At 45.4% G+C, this 19,573-nt stretch overlaps 1 protein-coding gene across 3 annotated transcripts in view; it reads left to right on the forward strand.

Moving 5' to 3' along the window:
- Positions 1-19,573, forward strand: part of RPAP1 (RNA polymerase II associated protein 1) — a 53,708-nt gene that overhangs the window by 4,637 nt on the left and 29,498 nt on the right. For 2 of the 3 annotated variants that reach the window (XM_077818852.1, XM_077818854.1), the window contains exons 2-10: positions 2,490-2,728; positions 3,872-4,020; positions 4,247-4,339; positions 6,584-6,770; positions 7,836-8,012; positions 11,327-11,524; positions 17,051-17,166; positions 17,666-17,764; positions 18,199-18,300. In XM_077818852.1, coding sequence (XP_077674978.1) covers positions 2,539-2,728; positions 3,872-4,020; positions 4,247-4,339; positions 6,584-6,770; positions 7,836-8,012; positions 11,327-11,524; positions 17,051-17,166; positions 17,666-17,764; positions 18,199-18,300 — 1,311 coding nt within the window. In that variant the 5' untranslated portion in view covers positions 2,490-2,538. The remainder of the gene's footprint in view (positions 1-2,489; positions 2,729-3,871; positions 4,021-4,246; positions 4,340-6,583; positions 6,771-7,835; positions 8,013-11,326; positions 11,525-17,050; positions 17,167-17,665; positions 17,765-18,198; positions 18,301-19,573) is intronic. The other variant, XM_077818853.1, reaches the window with a different exon arrangement.

Below are 19,573 nucleotides of genomic sequence, written 5' to 3' on the forward strand. Positions count from 1 at the left end.
CACCTCCAACCAGAGCCCTCACCCCCTCCCACACCCCAACCCCAATTTTATGAGCATTCATGGTCCGCCATACAATTTCTATTCCCAGTTGTGACTCTCGGGCCAAAAGGTTTGCCCATCCCTAGTCTAGAATGAAGGTATTGGGGAAAAAATAATCCTGTGCACGCTAGTCAACTACTCCTGCCCACCTGCTAGCATCAAATGTATTTAAACCATTTCTGACTCATCCACACTTACAAATGCACAAAACTGGGGAAGCTGGTTACAACATGTCTGTCTCTTGACCCAGTTACAACATGGATGGAATCGGGAATGTGATTGTTCAAGGCTTAAGCCTGGTTCCAGAACAAGGTTAAATTCCCATCCACACTATAACTCTGATGTTATGTTGTAACTCATCACTCCAAGAGGTGGTAGTTACACCCATGCTGACTGGAGTGGCTTTCACTTGTTCCAAAAACCCCTCTCTCTTTTTCAATGTCTTCTGTGGCTGGCTTTCACCCTGCAGTGTCTGATGTTTCTCTCTGGACTGTTCTAAAGCGCCTATTTGGCCCCATTTATTTTCAGATGGTGTGAGTAATGCACAAAGTACCCAGGTAGGCTTGTGTAAATCTGGGTGTTGAAGGCAGGGCAAGGATGGAGGAATTGGTGAGGGATTTATTTGAAGGGCATCTGCAACGCATTTTGATTCTAGCCGATTTGTTTCTGATATTCCAGCACCATCATAATTTGGGCTCAGATGGTCTTTGAAGTCCATTATGGTAGATCATGAAGCACATGGTTTTTGCTCTCATGTGATGCTGCTTATGCATATCATAGGGGGAACCAGTCAATCAAAATGAGATTTTTGCAGCCCTTGCTGAGGCAGAGAGCTCCATAAATAAACTACAAGCAAGTGTGCTTGTGTCGTGAAGTGAAGAGGGAAGAAGTGTCTAAATAAGTCACAGGTGTTGCAGTATTGTTGGAAGGAAGCCAGATTGTAAGGCAGCATTCTGCCTTCTCCCTTTAAAGGCAATCCAACACCAATACATGCTGATTTGTGATATAAAATCATGCTCTCTTGTGTTTACAAAGAACATAGCACATACCTCCCTATTGCCTAATATAGGGCAGCCTCATTCCAGGGCCCCAAAAACCTACCAGCAGCTACTCGTGGGACCTTTGCTGGCAGTTGTAGAGGAGAAGCCAAGGAATTTCCCTCTGGCTCCTAGAGGTGGTTGTGTTGGCAGGTTAGTGTAGGGAAGTTCATCCTGCTGTTGCCTGTGCTGTACCTGGTCTTGGCAAAAACAGAGGATACCACTCTATGATTGTTGAGTTGGCAACTGTCACAAGCATTAGGCCATTGTATTCAAACTTGGGTGTCTAAAATTTGGCACCTAAATTCTCCTTTTGGCGTCAGACAAAGGGGTCTGAGAGTCAGAGGTGCTGAGCACTCACAACTACCATTGAAGTTAATGGGATCTGTCGGTCCTCAGCACCTCTGAAAATCTACTTTATTAGGTGCCTAAAGATAGGCAAAAATGTTTAGATTCAAGTGGCTAACTTCCTGTCTTTTTTCAAAATAGAGAGTTTTTACCCCTCCCCCCATAATGGCTGCATTTATATGGGTCTTTGGATAAAGAACGGTGAGAGAATAAGATGGATCTATCCCTAGTCTAATGCCATTGAAGTCAATGGTGTTATACCGGGGTGAACTATGTCCCCTATTCCAGCTATTTCCTTCCAATAGATTCAATACAGGTGATTCAAATATTTCAAATATAGATTATTTAGATTGTAAATCTAGAGTTGAGTTATTTTGTGTAGTATCCTTTTTCTCAAACATTAAATCCCAGGCAAAAGGCCAGTGAGAGAGGGAGGGCAAAATTAAGAGGAATAATCAAGGGAGAAATCACTTGTCAGGTGAGATTTGAGTAAGATGGAGAGTGAAAGAGGCAGGAAGATATAGGAAAGCTGTTCCAGTTTTCAGGAGCTGCAGAGGAGATGGGTCTTGCACCAAAGGTGGACAGAGAATGGTAAGATTCTGAGAGGAGGCTAGATGCGTGGAGAGAGGTGATTGATTCCAAAGAGGGGATTTTATGTTTGTTTGCACCTTCTGAGTGACCTTGCACTAATTTTGGTGCTAAAAGTAGGATAAATCCAACTACACCACTGTGGGCCTCACACTAACAGCCTCACGCAATTAAAGGCTGCATGCAAAGTTTGTTTTTAAATATCTTGAAAAGAGCAGTGCCTGTTGGACTGATGGAGTTTTGCTCACAAATATCTGGCAGAGCAGGTGTCTGCTTGTCTGGTAGTGCATTGACTGGTAGTGAAGACAAGGTAACAGTTCATTTGCGCCATTAATAGGAAGAACAGTGTTTGGGGTGATTCAAGAGGGTGGGGTATTGCAGTAAGAGTGTGGGAGAGCTGTGTGTGTCAGAATGAAGTGTTTAGGGGGTTTCTCCCCAGAATCCAAGTCTCTAATTTGTTTCCTGTGTGTGCGCCAGGTACCCTGACACACAGCTCTAGGGCAAGCAGCAAAAGTGAGGAAGCAGGATGTTATCAAGGCCAAAGCCTGGAGAGTCTGAGGCAGATCTGCTGCGATTTCAGAACCAGTTCCTCGCAGCAAGAGCTTCCCCGGCAGTGAAGGTCGTGAAGAAAGCAGACAAGAGGCGAGGAGCTGGTGGCAGCGGAGATGAGGAGAGACCCCCACTGCAGGACAGCAGGGATGTGGTGATACTAGAAGGTAACTTTCTTTGGGGTGTCTTTATTTTATGTTAATATGGACATCTTCCCCCTTTATCTTTTGGTAATCACCCCCACCTCAGCACTTGTATGCTTTATGTCTTCTACCTCCTTGCCCTCAACATCCATCTGCTTTTCCCCTGCATTTGTATCCTGCTTGTGACATTCTTCATCCTTACTCCTTTATCTAGGGTAAAGTGCTCCTCTTATGACCTGTGCTTTTGCTTGCACCTGTCCTCCAACAGCGTCCATCAGAGTTATCCCTGCAACACACGTCTGCCTCAAGTGCAATCCTGGCATCATATATCCATTCTCCCTGCAATATCCCATTTGCTTGGACTTGCATTTGTAGTAGCTGTCTCATGTGCATAGCACCTGCTGTTTTACTCGGCATTTAGACTCTCTCCTCAGCGCCTCTGTTTAATTCTCCACACAGTCCTGCCAGCATCCAGCTTTTTTAGTGTGCTATACATTCCTTCCTCTAACATCCATCAGCCTGCCACTGCACTGCACTAACTATAGCCAGTTCTATAGAACCTTTGATCACCTAAGTTCAAGGTGCTTTTATAACATCAATGATTTAAACCTCACAGCCATTGATGAGGTAGGGAAATATTGTTCCCACTTTTACAGATGGAGAGACTGAGGCATTGACTTGTTCAAGGTCCCGCAATGAGTCATTGGCAGAGTTGGGCCTAGAAGCTTGGTCTCTGGAATCCTCAGCCTGTGCTCTAACTGCAGAACAGTGCTTCCTCTCTGTTTCAGTATGTCGTCTTAGCATTTCTGTGTATTGCCCTTGTACCTATAGCTTTCCCTTGTGACCCGCAGTCCTGAACTCAGTGCTCTTCCCTGTGCCCACAACTCTTTAAAACCTTTCCCCAGAAGTGATGCCTGTAAAGAAATCAGCAATAAAATCTTTGAATACATAAGTTCAAACTCTCTGCTTCCCAGAGAAGTTGAGAATTCTCAGTTTGCTTCTTCATCATGTTCAATTCTTGCCAAGGTAATAGGCACCTTAAAATACCAGAGCAAGATTCCCTAGTACATATCTAGCCCCTTGAAGATATGAGTAACTCCGTGCATCATAAATAACCTCATGGAATGTGTATTGGGGTTCTTTTGTTATTTTTTTTTGCCTCTTCAGACTTTCCTGATGTGCTCCCGGCCCTAACTCCAGCACCTCCAAAGAAGTCCAAGTTCAAAAATGCCTGTGTCTGCTTTAATGATGAGGATCCAGAGGAGAGATTGGAGTGTCAGGATCGACACATCACGGCAGTCTTCAGCAAAATCATTGTGCGTTGTGTGTTGTAATAGCGTGTCAGGTTGCTGTGAATAGAGCACTAGGGAAGGGGGGAGGGAGTGTTATCAGATGGGAAGAAGCCCTTGCTCTCCTACAGTGTGGTGAATCCAGTAGCTGTGGCACTGCAGTATCCTGGAGCACACTGAGAAGAGCGAACAGTTTATGTTTGCACTTGCAAGAAGTAGTTTGTTTAGTTCCTTCTGTTTCTCCTGTCTTTAGGAACGAGACACGAGCACGGCAGCTGTGACCATGCCAGTGCCCACTGGAGACCCGTTTCCCAGAGCATTTCACCGGTCTGAAATAAAAAATGAGGTCAGAAATGCAGCTTCATCCAAGTCTTCCCTCACTTTCTTCTTTAACTACCAGAATTTCCCACTGTAGAGCAGAATGCCTGGCAACGGTATTGGTGCTTCTCAGTGCTATAAGCAGGCAGCTCAGCATGCTGGAGATCAGGAGCTAACTCGCATATCTATGGAATTTCCTCCTCATCACAAGAAAGAGCTGTCCTGACAAATCAGAGTCAGGGGTTGCCTTGTATCCCACAACTAAATGAGATTGAATTCCCCTAATCTAGAAAGAGAGGTCACTTCAGAGCTGTATGCTGAGGAAGCATGGAGAATCCAGATCTCACTGTGTACATGGCCTGTTTTGTTTTTGTTTTTTAACCAGAGAAAACACCATACTCTATTAATAAATAATGAAAGACTTTAACGATAGGATTTATACTAATTCCCCTGGGGGTGGCACTTCTTCACAAACCTTCTTGTGAGTTCATTTTCATTGGTATCTGTTGCAGGTTTTAGAGTAGCAGCCGTGTTAGTCTGTATTCGCAAAAAGAAAAGGAGTACTTGTGGCACCTTAGAGACTAACAAATTTATTTGAGCATAAGCTTTCGTGAGCTACAGCTCACTTCATCGGATGCATTCAGTGGAAAATACAGTGGGGAGATTTATATACATAGAGAACATGAAACAATGGGTGTTACCATACACACTGTAACGATAGTGATCACTTAAGATGAGCTATTACCAGCAGGGGGGGGAAGGGTGAACCTTTTGTAGTGATAATCAAGATGGGCCATTTCCAGCAGTTGACAAGAACGTCTGAGGAACAGTGAGGGGGTGGGGAATAAACATGGGGAAATAGTTTTACTTTGTGTAATGACCCATCCACTCCCAGTCTCTATTCAAGCCTAAGTTAATTGTATCCAGTTTGCAAATTAATTCCAATTCAGCAGTCTCTCGTTGGAGTCTGTTTTTGAAGTTTTTTTGTTGAAGAATTGCAACTTTTAGGTCTGTAATCGAGTGACCAAAGAGATTGAAGTGTTCTCCGACTGGTTTTTGAATGTTATAATTCTTGACGTCTGATTTGTGTCCATTTATTCTTTTACGTAGAGACTGTCCGGTTTGGCCAATGTGCATGGCAGAGGGGCATTGCTGGCACATATCACATTGGTAGATGTGCAGGTGAACGAGCCTCTGATAGTGTAGCTGATGTGATTAGGCCCTATGATGGTGTCCCCTGAATAGATATGTGGACACGGTTGGCAACGGGCTTTGTTGCAAGGGTAGGTTCCTGGGTTAGTGGTTCTGTTGTTGTGCAGCTTTGTGAGTTTTGATTTTGTTTGGCCTGAAATCTGCTAGAGAAGCTAGAATCAGACGCAGTAGCTTCTGTCAGCCTAGTTTTGCAGTAACAGGAGGTGCAGGCTAAGAAAACAAAACTGAGCAAGAGCGGAATCCAGTTTCTGGGGCGATGACACAAGATGGATGTGCTGGTGCATCTGAAGAGATGGCTTTTTAGAAGGAAGACTATTAAAAAGAAGTAGCTTCTGTTAAACCGCCAAGTTTGTTACTATAAATATGTAAGCATATGGAAGCAACTTCTTAGAGTTTTATTTTAATAAGCTCTCATTTTTTAGGCACTCTTCTCCCATCACTGAGCAAGAAGAGTTCAGGAGTCCTGTTTCGTTAGTGTGCATGGATTCCCTGTATATCGATGGGAATACAGAGCCTTGCCTTCCTTAGCACAAGCAGTGCATTAATTTAGCCAGGATTATTTTAGCATCACTCTCCCACTTATTACTGTGTAAATCTTCTCACCTCACTGCAGGCCAATAATCTTGTAAGAAGCCTGTTCCAAGCATGTGGTGAGTACAGTACAACCCCCACTTATCCTCAAAAATGCAAAGCACTCAGATAAACAGGGTTTCAGATTAACCGGAGATGGTGAGCTGTTGTGCTCATTGATATTGAGGTGTATCTGCGTCCTGATTTTCCAGAAATCACCTATAATTAAACCCAGTTGTTTCTAACCAGCAAACAATGAGGGCAATTATTTTTCTCCTTCTGTTCTACCTTCAAACAATACAGTAGAAAACTGTCATGCATGTGCAGGAGAGAGGGGAGACACTGGTATTTATTTCCCTCATAAATGTCCTGTTCCAAACTCCTTGTTTTGGAAACACTTTTGTAGAGCGTATAGACGGTTGTCTGCGATATGAGGGTGGGGACGTCTGGAGAAGAGGTAGTGTTGATCTGGGAATTTATCTTCCTACAGGTGAAGGTGGAATCTGGAAGAAAAAGTATCTTTGCGCAGAAGATAGCTGCTAAGAGAGCAGCTGAAGAGGCCGTGACAGCTCCACCTGCTGTTGAGACTAGGCGTACCCATGGAAGATTAGCAGTTCCAGGTGCCATGTGTTCCCCTGGATCAGCAGAGGAGGAGCCACTCCACAGCACTAAGGATGGTGAGTCATGAAGCCTCTGTCTGTCTCAACTGTCATACTGAAATGGCTGCCACTAATGTAGAATGGGTTGTTCTTCTGTCTGTCTAATGTTAAATGTCACAGCTATATTGATGGGAAGCCTAGGGTTTCTTCTGATAGGCAGTTCTGCCCATACTTGGCTCCTCTCCATCTCTCCCCCCTCACGCCTCAAATGCTCAACACACAAGGCTTTCAGCTGCTGTGGAGACAGTACAAAACATGTTTGGTACTGTTACAGAAATATTACTTAAAACTGTTTGAAGAGCGGTCCAATGCCTGCAGGATTTCCAGTTTACAGTATTAGGGATGCTCTGGTATTGTATGCAGCAGATGGAATGTGCTGTTGTTCCAGACAAAAAGAATTGAATCCTTGAGACCATGTCCTTGAGGGGTGGACCATGGACCAGTTGAAGGATTGAAGTCACTATCTGGTAAAATGAGAATTTTACAGCACTGTTAGGCTCATTCCATTTAACCCTTTCTTTAAGAAGGGTGTTAGATTGGCAGATAAAGAGAGAGCTGGGGTTTGCTCAGGGCATGATCCTTCTGCATACTTAGAGCTCTGACAATCAAGGAGAAGAAAATCAGTAGATTAGCAGTCCCCAACCTGTCAAGGCAAATGTCTGTTTAGCAGACTTTCACCTGTTAATGTCATTCACATGCTGTTTGTTTATGTGTGCTGTAATCTGCAGTGTGGTTTGGGTAGTGCTCCATCTTTTACAATCATGAGAGCTGTGTGAGTGTTGGAGATTGCAAACATGGACAGGATGGGGGCAGTGGTGGTGTACCAGGGCTTAGCAGAGGGCTAACATTAAACCTGGAGCAGAAACCTAAAGGGTAGGTAACAGTGGCTGCGAAAACTGGAATAGGTTATATTCACTGTTATCTTGGATAGTAATCCATTGTTAAGTACTGTTTTTATCTGAAAAAACTGGCAAGTAATTGATTTCTGTGCAGTGGCATGTTTTTGATCTGTTCAGATTTGGATGAATTAATAATGCTATAGACACTTGACTCACTAATGACTTCTGTGGCTGGATTTTCTAGGCAAACCTGATGATGGTGTGAGCACTCAGCGACCTCATATCATAACCGGAGAGGGTCTTGGAAGCTTGGAGAGTGAGCGGGAAGCTCTGGCTATCCATGAGGAGAACCTACAGAAGTTGCACTCCATGACCCAGGAGGAGATCCTACAGGAGCAGAGGAGGCTGCTGGTTCAGCTGGGTATGAACCCCAGTATTCTGCACATGACCACCTTGCTGCTTATTCCAGGCTGGAGGAGGGTGAAGAAGATGTAGAGTGTACTGGATAGGCCACAAAGGGATGGAGTAAAGCAGTTGCAGCCAGAATCTTGGGGGCACGCTTAATTCAGAGAGCTGCACTATCCGAACCCCTGAGATGAAATGAGTCTTTATTTCTATCGCTTTTAACAAGACTAATATAAAAGGAAACCTTTCTTTCTGCACTATGGAACTTGCCCCCACAGAGTATTAGTGAGGCAGAAGACATAATACATTTCAAAAAGCATTTCACATTTTTTTGGGAATAAAAATACCTGTAGTATCTACGTTTATGCCAAGCACGGTAAAACTACCCAGACTTTCAGTCCTCTGGCTTCAGGGAATGAAACCGGTCAGATCTGTGGGTTGAATTTTATGCCCCCAAAATAGTGAAGTGTTATGAAGAATGGCTCACCTGAAGGCAAATTCTAAGCCCAGGCTCCAGACTGAGTATGTGGCCCGATGCTGGGCAGACACAAAGGAGTGGAGGAAAAGAATCCTCTCCTCCGGTCTCAGGCTGCATAGGGACACTGCGAGGGCTATTGCAGCCCAGTAGCTAGGTTAGCATCTGTGTCCTTGGTGTGGAGGAGATGATAAAGCTTCATGCCCAGCTGCACTGTATAGCCTCTTCAGATTGTAGGGATCTTTGCAGCAGGACTATATTGATTCTATCACCAAAGAGACTATGCTGAGGCAGAGCATGATTTTGAGGACTGTCTCTATATTGCCATAATCAGTGTCTTCGGAATATTATTTATACATATAACTCTAGAATGATTAATAAAACCTCTTTTTCCTTTTTCTGCGCAGTGAAGTACAGGAAAGCACAACTCTACTTGCATTAATAGAAATAATGGGTGTTTTAAGACGGTCAGCCCTGACACAGAATGTTTGATCCAGTGGGATCCCTCGCTGAGGGAGGCTTAGTTTGAATTGTGGGGTGTGAGAGAGAGAGACATGGACAGGCTATGGCGAACAGGGGCATAGGGTAGCTTGTTATGTCCCAATTTCATCTGTTCCTTTCTATAAACTGATTTCAAAACATGGAGTACGTTTACCAGAGTGAAATTTCCACAAGCCAATGTTAATCTAACAGTATAACCCCCTGCAGGGTTAATTTCCTAATACCTTGTACCTCTTCTCTCTGAGTAGTAATCAGTGTGATTGTTGTTGTCTCTAATAACATTTCACTTCTATTACCGTCTATTGGAGGATCTCTGTGCACTTGATAAACACTTAATGAACTGAATCTCACCATGCTGCCACAAGGGATGTAATTTTCACTGTCCTCACTTGACAGATGTGGAATCTCTCACATAGAGAGGTTATGTGCCTGGCACAAGATTATATGATGTCAGTGGCAGAGCTAGGGGTAAAACTCAGATCACCTGACTCTGACCTGTGTTTTAGTCACAAGAATATTCTCTCCCCGCCAAACACCTTCCCCTTCCAAGCACCCTTTCCCCTCAAATCATGAAGAGAGCTGCCAGTGTTTATATGTGGTATATCTTGACTTTAGTAAGGCTTTTGATACTGTCTTGCATGACCTTCTCATAAACAAACTAGGGAAATACAACCTAGATGGAGCTACTATAAGGTCATTGCATAACTGTTTGGAAAAACCGTTCCCAGAGAGTAGTTATCAGTAGTTCACAATCAAGCTGGAAGGGCATATCAAGAGGGGCCCCACAGGGATCAGTCTTGGGTCCGGTTCTGTTCAATATCTTCATCAATGATTTAGGTAATGGCATAGAGCGTACACTTATAAAGTTTGTGGACAATACCAAGCTGGGAGGGGTTGCAAGTACTTTGGGGGATAGGATTAAAATTCAAAATGATCTTGAGAAATGGTCTGAAGTAAATAGGATGAAATTCAATAAGGACAAATGGAAAATACTCCACTTAGGAAGGAACAATCAGTTGCACACATACAAAATGGAAAATGACTGCCTAGGAAGGAGTACTGCAGAAAAGGATCTGGGAGTCATAGTGGATCACAAGGTAAATATGAGTCAACAGCGTAACACTGTTGCAAAAAACAAAACAAAAAAAGGGGGGGGCAAACATCACTCTGGGATGTATTAGCAAGGGTGTTGTAAGCAAGACATGAGAAGTAATTCTGCTTTGCTCTGCACTGAGTAGGCTTCAACCTGAGTGTTATGTCCCTTTCTGGGTGCCACATTTCAGGAAAGATGTGAACAAATTGGAGAAAGTCCAGAGAAGAAGAGCAAAAATGATTAAAGGTCTAGAAAACATGACCTATGAGGGAAGATTGAAAAAATTGGATTTGTTTAGTGTGGAGAAGAGAAGACTGAGAAGGGACATAACAGTTTTCAAGTACATAAAAGGTTGTTGCAAGGAGGAGGGAGAAAAATTGTTCTCTTTAACCTCTGAGGGTAGGACAAGAAGCAATGGGCTTAAATGGCAGCAGAGCGGTTTAGGATGGACATTAAGAAAAAATTCTCAGCTGTCAAGGTGGTTAAGCACTGGAATAAATTGCCTAGGGAGGTTGTGGAATCTCCATTCATAGGAGTTTTTTAAGAGCAAGTTAGACAAACACCTGTCAGGGATGGTCTAGACAATGGTCTAGACAAAACTTAGTCTTGCCATGAGTACAGGGGACTGGACTAGATGACTTCTCGAGGCCCCTTTCATTCCTATGATTCTCTGGATTTGAAGTCCATGTCTGATACTAGGGATGATGATCCAGTTCAGATAAAGAGAACTCCCCTCAAGTTGTACCCAGAACTTGAACTGAAACTTTGTTGTGGTTCAATAAAATGTGAATAATTCTTCTTACTATGTTCTGTGTTTCCTATTCATGTGAAAATCAGATTGATGTCAATGAGAAGTCCATATATAGGGAGAGCAGAATGTCAGAACTGAGATTACCAGGTGGATCTGAGAGCAGAGTTTTCTCCATAATGAATAGTGTGACCTGTATGTGCCTTTTTTTTTTTGTAATACAGGGGGAAATTACTTTGTTTATATTTGTGAACTGGGAGAATTAATAGAATTTTTGGTCTTTTCCCTGCCTTGAAAGACATTTATCAGATCGGTTCTTCCTGTCATTTTAACAACCAGTTGTCCCCACCTTACAGGATCAAGAGGTCCTAAAGCAGTAAGTGCCTTAGAGAGGATCACCAAGAGCATTTGGGACTGGAGTAAAAAAGATTAAAGCATAAATAGCAGGAGCTGGACCAAGAAGCATTTTGATGACTCAATTTCACTATTCTATTTGTCTGTCATTACTTTCAGATCCCAGCTTAGTTGCTTTCTTAAAGTCACGACATGGTGTTGATGAAGGTCAGGAGAGACGGGAGAAGCCTGGACCTCCAGAACCTGGGACCGAATCACAGCATGGTGCAAAGGAGACTGTGAAGGATTTCTCTGTAGGGGTGTCAGGCATGGAGGAGTCTGTGCGGACTGAAAAAGATACAAGAATGGAAATCACAGGTGACAAAACTCGTGCTTGGTGGCACGCTAGACCTAATTCTGTGGCAAGATTGTCTGTTTTCTAAATCATTCCAGTGCTGAATTCTGCAGCAATTTGTTAAATACCCAAATTAGCCTTTGGTCAGAAGTTTTTGAATAAATCAGATTTTGAGTCCAAGTGGAACAACAACACTTATTTTAATTTGAACTCCGTGCATTGTAAGGGTGTTTTTTTATACAATGCAGCCTGTAAATGGAAAGAACCCATTAATCTCTATAACTCATTCAGAGATGCATTGTGAAGAAATAGGGTGAGCCTCACTGATCTTCTGAGCAGGCAAAGGAAAGGAAAGGACAAAGTGTGGCAGAAAGAAACAGAGGCAGCTGCTGCTGGAATAGCTTTCTTTAAATGGCACTGCCACTTCACGAATAGCTGCTTTATCTGGGAATGACTGATGCCCTTTGCTGCTGATTCATTTGCAGCATGGTCCAGGGATGTCAGCAACCACCGTTCAGTCGCAATGAATCCGCACACCTATGGGTATTTACAGCCCTTGGGTCTCAGCTTCTGCCTTCAAGAGTTCAGCTCTCGTGGAGGGTGCTGGCCCTACTAATAAGACAAGATGTTAGTGGGAGTTCTGCAGTAAATGGCCTTGGTCAGGTTGGGTGACCTAGTTGGTCTTTTCTTTCCTTACTTCCCATGATCTTACTGTGTGGCTTGGATCTGAGAACCAACTGAGTGGATTTCCAGCGGATGCCTGCCTGGTGCTCACACGGGGGTGGTTGTGGTCGGGGTGCTCCACCATTCTTTGGGTGACAGAGTAGTACAAAGCAGCAAGGGAGCAATCGTGCTGTAGAATTGTCGTTTACAGAGTGAAATGTTCAAAGATAATCCTACTAAGTTTTCCATGGTGTTTCCTGTATTTTGCTTTACCAGGGCTGGTCTTTGAAGCTCAGACAGAGAGGAGGCAAAGTGTGTATGGGAGTGGGTGGGGAAATGCCAGTTTCTTGTCAATGAATATCTTGGCTCCCGGGTCAGAAACAATCCCCTCAGCCTCTTGAGTTCCCACTCAGGTGTCTCCTACCCTGGCTCAGCAGACATTTTGTTGTCAAGTAATCAAGCATTTTTCCCTCTGAGTAGTGCTTCAGGGGCACCCTACAGTGCTCCCTTGGGTCTTATTCTCCCCAAACCCCTACTAACAAACATCTCTTTCCCCCTGCTCTGTCCCCAAGGTGGTCTACTTATTCTCTTGTCCATGGAGATGAGGGGTACCAGTCAAGGCTCAGTTTTTCTTCCTCTCTCAGAACGGGCCGGGGGGGCGGAGAGAGGGCGTCTCCTTTTCTCACCAAACCCCATAGAAGGGAAACGGGAGAGGGGGAAGGAGTAAGTCTCCACCCTTTCCGCTCTCCCAAAAGGAGGCTAATTTCTATCCACTGTGCATAAAAGGGGCTGTGGCCTTCCAGGCTGCGAGGAAGGTGAGATACTGAGAGCTACAGTACTGCCAGTGCAGAATAAGTGCCCACTGAACCTGGCCTCAGTCTAGTCAGCATCCTACTCCCAGCAGAGCCTCAGTGCAGATCAGATGCATGGCTACTGGATTTGTTGAGACCACCAATCTGTGTGTCCTCTGCATGCTTTAATGCCTATTCCTATTTCCCTTTTTTAAAAGTTAAATGAATTGATGGGTCTCAGGTGAGCGGCTAGTGGTCCTCACCAAAGTGCCGATGCAACTGGTGCTAATTGTCCCCTTATTTACAGTCTCAGCAGAGAGGCCAAAGAGAGAATGGACATGGAGACAGAAACACACTCTCACTGTAGGTCCTTGTTGGGGCACCATGAGAGGGCACTGTGGGGAAGCCAGCACTGCTGCTGCACCTGCCCTCTTGACAAGAAGATCTCTGTCTCCAGGAGTCTTACGTCAGCATTGAATTTGCTTAGCGAACAGGAGTACTTCTCCCTTAAGTTTCTGTTCCCAGTCCTGCTTTCCTCCCTGTTGTTTTGTTTGTGCCTTTTCCTTTTCTCCATCTTGTTGTCGTTTTTTCCCCAACACTGTGCCTTTGTTGCTTACATCTCTCCCTCGCTGGTGTACCTCTCCCCAGTTTCACATTGTTCCTTTGCTGTCTCCATCTCTCGATCCTCTCTTCTGATGTGTTCTCTGGGTCACAGTGTAGCGTGCAGGCTGCCTAATGAGATCTTTGAATTGCTCCTGGATTTCGGCAGTGTGTTTTGGGGAGATAACGACGGTGTTTACCATTTCCTTGGTGAGAGAGAAGCTTGTGTGTGTGGAGGGGAAGGAAAGCTGTTTTAGCATCTATTGAAGAAAATGCCTCGCCCCACAATCCTTCTGTTGTTTCTCCACAACAGTTTTCTCCCTCTGATTCTTTATCTCCATCAGCCTTAATATAAAGGTTATTTTTAGCTCTTCAGTTCCAGAACAATGGCGTGCACAAGCTGCATCTTAGTAAGTGACACTCGCTTGCCCCACTCCACACCAGGCACCAGCACAAATTAGTTGCTCAGGAGAAGTGGTCTTTAAAGGGTGGGCAGGGTTGTACTGGAGCTCTTGGGAAGAGTATGTTGGTTGGGGAGGGTGCTTTGCTCCCGCTGGAAGCCAGTGTTGGAACGGGAGAAGGGGATTTTCTATGGGAGACTTCATATTTCAAGGAGGAGAGGAGCAGGAAAGCAATTTACAGAAAGAAGCAATTCTAAAAATCACTGAGGCATTTCCAGCTGCATGAGATTACACATGCAATGCACCATGCCCAGCAGGAGATGTAATATTAATTTTACATTGGCACTTAACATTGGGAAGCTGCCACTGCTGATGTCAAGGAATATATTCATCATGAGTAAACTGGCAGAAATGGTAATCCTGAATCCCACAGGAGAAACAGCAGCTCGGTTCAGCAGCATTCGAGGAGGCATTCGTTTTAATTCCTTCTTAGTTAGAATAAAAGGCTTCAATTTCTGGTAAATTTGTCCCAAGTCCTTTGCCCATAGGCTGTACTCTCATCAGAGGAAAAAAGTGCCTACAGGCTCTGGGAAGGAGGGTGGAGAGGGAGAGGGTTGAGTTTGTCACCCTTAAAGCAATGGAAGCCTTGCAAAGTTTGGTACATATGTTGCATTCAGGCTACCAGCTTGTGTTTCTGTAAAGGGATTTCTCAGTAATTGAACAATCTGCTGATGCCTTGGAATATGTATCCGTCTTTTCCTGTTGACAAGATTGTAATGCAAGGGCCACTAGTAACATTAATAATCCTGTTCATGGCATGATTAAATTAGCCCTCTTCATTTAGTGATTAATGGAGAGGGGAAAAACAACTTGTTGAATTAGAAATGTTAATAGATTTCAGTTTTCTGGTGATTTTGCTTCCTTTTGTTTCACACCCACCACCCACAAACATGCCACCTTCTTTCATTTCAGATGCTTTTTTTCTTTAATTAAAATGTGCACTGGGCCTTTGGCTGAAGTTCTGTGGAACAGTTTTCTGGCTGGGGTAGATAACTCTGCTCTTGGTTCCTTGCATGATTCAGTACTACACTAATCATGAGTCTGTGGCTATGTCTCAGAAATTATGGGGGCCCTTTATGAAGATTAAAATGCTAACTGGAGACATGAGCCAGGAGAAGGTTAGGCTTCAGGCTGGGCCAGTTATCTGCGGGAAAAGGACTGATCAGGAAAAAGGATTTCTGTGTATCCATTGTTTCTTGCAAGGGTGTGTCAGTGCAGAGGATTACAGCAGTAATTTAAACATCTCCATGTCCTGCTCTTGTTTTGTTCAATCAGAAACAAGGCTGCTACTCTTCAATGCCCTCTGGTCACAGCAACCAGTCCTGGTCCAGGCTACCTTGAGCTAATGTTTGTGTGGTTTTCCAGGTAGTATCTGGAGATGGAAAAGACTGGTAACTAATCCATCCTCAAGCCAGTATGGGACAGATTTCTACTGTGCCTTTGCTAGTGTTTAGTTGGCTCCAGGTACATGTCCCAAGCACCCCTTCCCTTTGGAGATCAACTTGCAGCTTAATTCATCTCTCTGACAAAAAGTTTTCCATGATGTTGAGCCTAAATTTCCTCTCTCTCAATTTCTTATAGTTTAAAGCTCTGTTTATTATGCTACATAATTGATCTTCCTCCATCGTGTTTACATCTTTCAAATACCTGTCAGCTGTTGTCGTGCTTCTCCGCTGAGTCGTGGCTCAGCCAAGCTCTTTCTCTATATGTATTTAGCTCTGTGAAGGGTATTCGCGTGCCTCAGGATCACCTCTTCGTGGCCAGGTGTGGCATAGCAGTGGTTTCCCCACATGGTGCCCTCTGCTGATGGTCACTCCGGTGGCCTCTCTTCCTATAACTCAGTCCTCTGGCCAGGTCATGATTTTGTCCACCCCTTAGTTCACCAGAAGGTCTTTTGGCCTCAGCTCCAGGCTCCTGCCACCTTCCCAGGCCCTCCCACTACACCAGGTTCCAGCCCAGGGACCCTGTAACCAGCAGCCAAGGTCTGTGCACTTCCACTCTTTGCTGCTGTTTCCCTGGGCTCCTTTTTACCCAGCCTCTCTCAGCCTTTCCCTTATGCCCCTTAAGTTCTCATTACTCTGTTCCTCCACAGAACATCTCCCAGAGCTCTCTCTTCCTGGCAGTCCAAATCCTGCCCTTCTTTCAGGGTGCAGCACAAGGGCCTCCTCCACCTCAGTAGCTGATTTATGCCTCCCCAGCTGCTTACCAGCCTTCTCTAATCAGGCTAGGATCCCAGGGTTTATCCCCACTCCACCCCGACTCTCTCCCTGCAGCCCCCTTCTGCTACAGATTTCTGCTCTTTATATTAACCAGCCTGCTCTTGCCCAACTGGGCTTCATGATCAGTAACATAACTGGCCTCTCAGCTCACATTGACCTGCTCAGGGCCTGTGCGGGATTTGCATGCCATCACAAGCTCTTTTAATCTTTTTCTCAGAAGTCAATCGCATCAGCTTCTGACTAGGTAGTCAGAACTGAATACAACATTGCAGGTGTGGATGCATCAGATCTGTGTAGTAAGGGACTATTACCTCTCTGTCCTGTGACATGATGTCTCTAGGCAGCTCCATATTGCACTGACCTTTTTATTACCATAATTCACTGCAGGCTAATAATGTACTGTCCATTCTCATCTGTTTCTTTCAGCATTACTGCTTCCTAGCTTTCTGCCTCTTTATTTCAGATTATTTTCCCCCAGATGTTTTTAGTTTGCAGTTCTCAAACTTGAATCTAATTTTTTTTCTGTCCCTAATCTCTTTGTTTGTATCCTGTCTGGTGTTCAGCTCCTCCCAAATTAGTATCGTCTGTGAATTTCATTATAGTGCTGTTTACTTCCTCTTCTAGAGCTTATGAAAGATTAAAACAGCAGTAAATCTTTGATGTTTATGCACCAGCTATAAGTCAATTTGAAAATAGTTTTCTTGTTACTTTACATGAAAACTGCACATGAAATACTCTCATAGCCAAATATTTGGCTGTCTCTCTCTGTGCCCAGGAAAGATAATGCCTCTGATGCTTTCTCTCCTTCCTCAAAGAAGTTGACCTTCCCATCAAGCCCCAGAAGGAATGGATCCACATGAACAATGTGGAGTTTGAGAAGCTGGAGTGGATAAAGGATCTGCCCCACCCACGGCAGAAGAGAACCAAAAAGGTTTGGAAAGTAGAAACTGATTTTTCTCTCTCTTCGTTTGTTGGTGGGACGTGTGGTTCATGTTGGTGAAGTCTTCAGAGACTGATGTTGCTGGAAAATGAGCCTTCTCTTCTTCAAACTATAAACGATGCCAACAATGGCATCTCTCCAGATCTGTCCCTATCCTCTCTTAGAGTGCGATGAAAATCCAGTTACCATGTTCATCCAGTACTTGTCTTTTCCATGATACTATGCAGGGTAGATCTGGAATTAGAGGGGACCAGGGATTGAGATGGGAATTTAGTGTCTAGTGTCTGAGAGATCTGGGAACTTGAAGTTTGGCAACTGGAATATGTGGGGAAATAGCTCTGGAAGTTAAGAAACCAGGGCAATGGAGATAAGTTGTAGAGAACTTGGGACTTCGTGAGCTAAGAGCTTGAAACTGTATTAATGAAGTAAGATATAAAAGCTGAGTGGAGTGAAAGGCAGTAAAATAACTTTTTTTTTTTTTTTTAAATAGGGCATGCAAGCACGATTTAGTTTGAAAGGAGAATTGATTCCCCCAGATGCAGATTTACCTACTCATCTGGGCCTACACCACCATGGAGAAGAAGCAGAAGTAAGGGAGATATCAGAATAAAGTGGAAATGGAAAGAGAGTACACCGTATTCTGATTTCCATGTTTAATTCTCAGATTCTTCGTGTCTGGATATCCTACTGATGTGCCCCTTAGGAATGCGTGTTGAATTAGGACCCAGGAGAGAAATCAGAACATACTGAGTCACTATTTCCGCCCCTTAATCCCATTTTAAAATGTATCTACTTGCAAAAGAATACCCCCACACAATTGGCTTACCTATCAAGGCTTACCCTTTAGCTAGTCTCTCAATGAAGTAGAATAGAATCTCTTTAGTCATTTGCATAAAGCAGCACCCACAACTCTTTTGCAATGCAGTTTATTCCTTGTGCTATATTTTGTAACTACTCTAAGGATCCTGTTTTATCTATCTATCTTTTTTTTTTTTTTTTCCTTTACTCTCCCCCTCTGTGTAGAGGGCTGGTTACTCCCTCCAAGAGCTCTTCCATTTGTGCCGCAGTCAGATCATTCAGCAGCGGACATTGGCATTACAGGTGCTAGGCCATGTTGTCCAGAAGGTGAGTGACCTTTGTATGGAAGTTCTTCCTCCTAGTTTACAGTGCTGGCAATATCAGGGCCCAGATTCTCTAATGCGATAAATTCGCTTTGCACTGCTCAGGCAGCACAAAGTGGATGGATTCCAGCCAGAAGACACCAGCAGAAAATTCCCCCTATGAAGGAGAACCTGTCACGGGTGTGAAGCTGGCAGAGCCAACTCCTGTATCATCTGTCCCTGCCACCTTGACAAAGGGGCAGGGTGTGTGTATGCACATGTCAGGTGTGGATCTGTGTGAATCCAAGTGGAAATGTGCTATGGGAGAACTGAGCCCCAGCTATCTCTAGAACAGGGGTCTCAAACACGCGGCCTGTGCGGTTATTTTCTGTGGCCCGCCAGCTCCCCGTGGCACCCCCACCTCCCCAGAAGTTACCTAGAGCAGCTCCGGCCTGGTGCGCACTGGGGGCAGGGCAGGCTTCCTCCCTGCCCTGCCCCCGCGCTGCTCTGGGAAGCAGTCAGGACCTGGGGGAGGGGAGGGGGGGGACTCAGGGGTCTGTGTGTTGCCCTGGTTGCTCCTCCAGGTACCTCCCCCGAAGCTCCCATTGCCCAGGAATGGGGAACCGCGGCCAATGGGAGCTTCAGGGGAGGTATCTGCAGGAGCGGCCGAGGCAACACACAGACCCCTGTGCCACCGCCGCTGCTCCCCTGCCCCCCGGGTCCTGGCCGCTTCCCAGAGCGGTGTGGGGGCAGGGCAGGCTCCCTCCCTGCCTGCCTGCCCTGCCCCTGGTACGCGCCGGGCCGGACCCGCCCCCCAAACCCCTCCTGCAGCCGAAACCCCTGCCCTGCTGCACCCCACACCCCTACTGCACCCTGACCCCCTGCCTTAAGCCCCATGCTGCACCCCTCCTGCACCCCAACCCCCTGCCCAGAGCCCCCTCCTGCACCCCAATCCCCTGCCCTGAGCCGCCTGCCCCACCCTGCATCCCGACCCCCTGCCCTGAGCCCCCTGCTACACCCCTCCTGCACCCCCTGGAGGCAGGGAGGGGGCGGAGTTGGGGTGGGGATTTCAGGGAAGGGGTTGGAATGGAGGCAGGGAAGGGGTGGGAAGAGGCAGGGCAGGGGCAGAGCCTCACAAAAGGGGTGGAGTGGGGCGGGGCTGGGGCAGCTGTTGGGGGGTGGGGTGGGGCAGCGGTGCAGCCCTTGGGCCAATAAACTAGTCCTCACATGGCCCTCGTAGTCATTTGAGTTTGAGACCCCTGGGCTAGAAGAAGATGCTCAAAAGTGCTGTTCCGCAG

The sequence above is a fragment of the Eretmochelys imbricata genome, chromosome 6 (assembly GCF_965152235.1).
Source record: "Eretmochelys imbricata isolate rEreImb1 chromosome 6, rEreImb1.hap1, whole genome shotgun sequence".
Taxonomy (NCBI): Eukaryota; Metazoa; Chordata; order Testudines; family Cheloniidae; genus Eretmochelys; species Eretmochelys imbricata.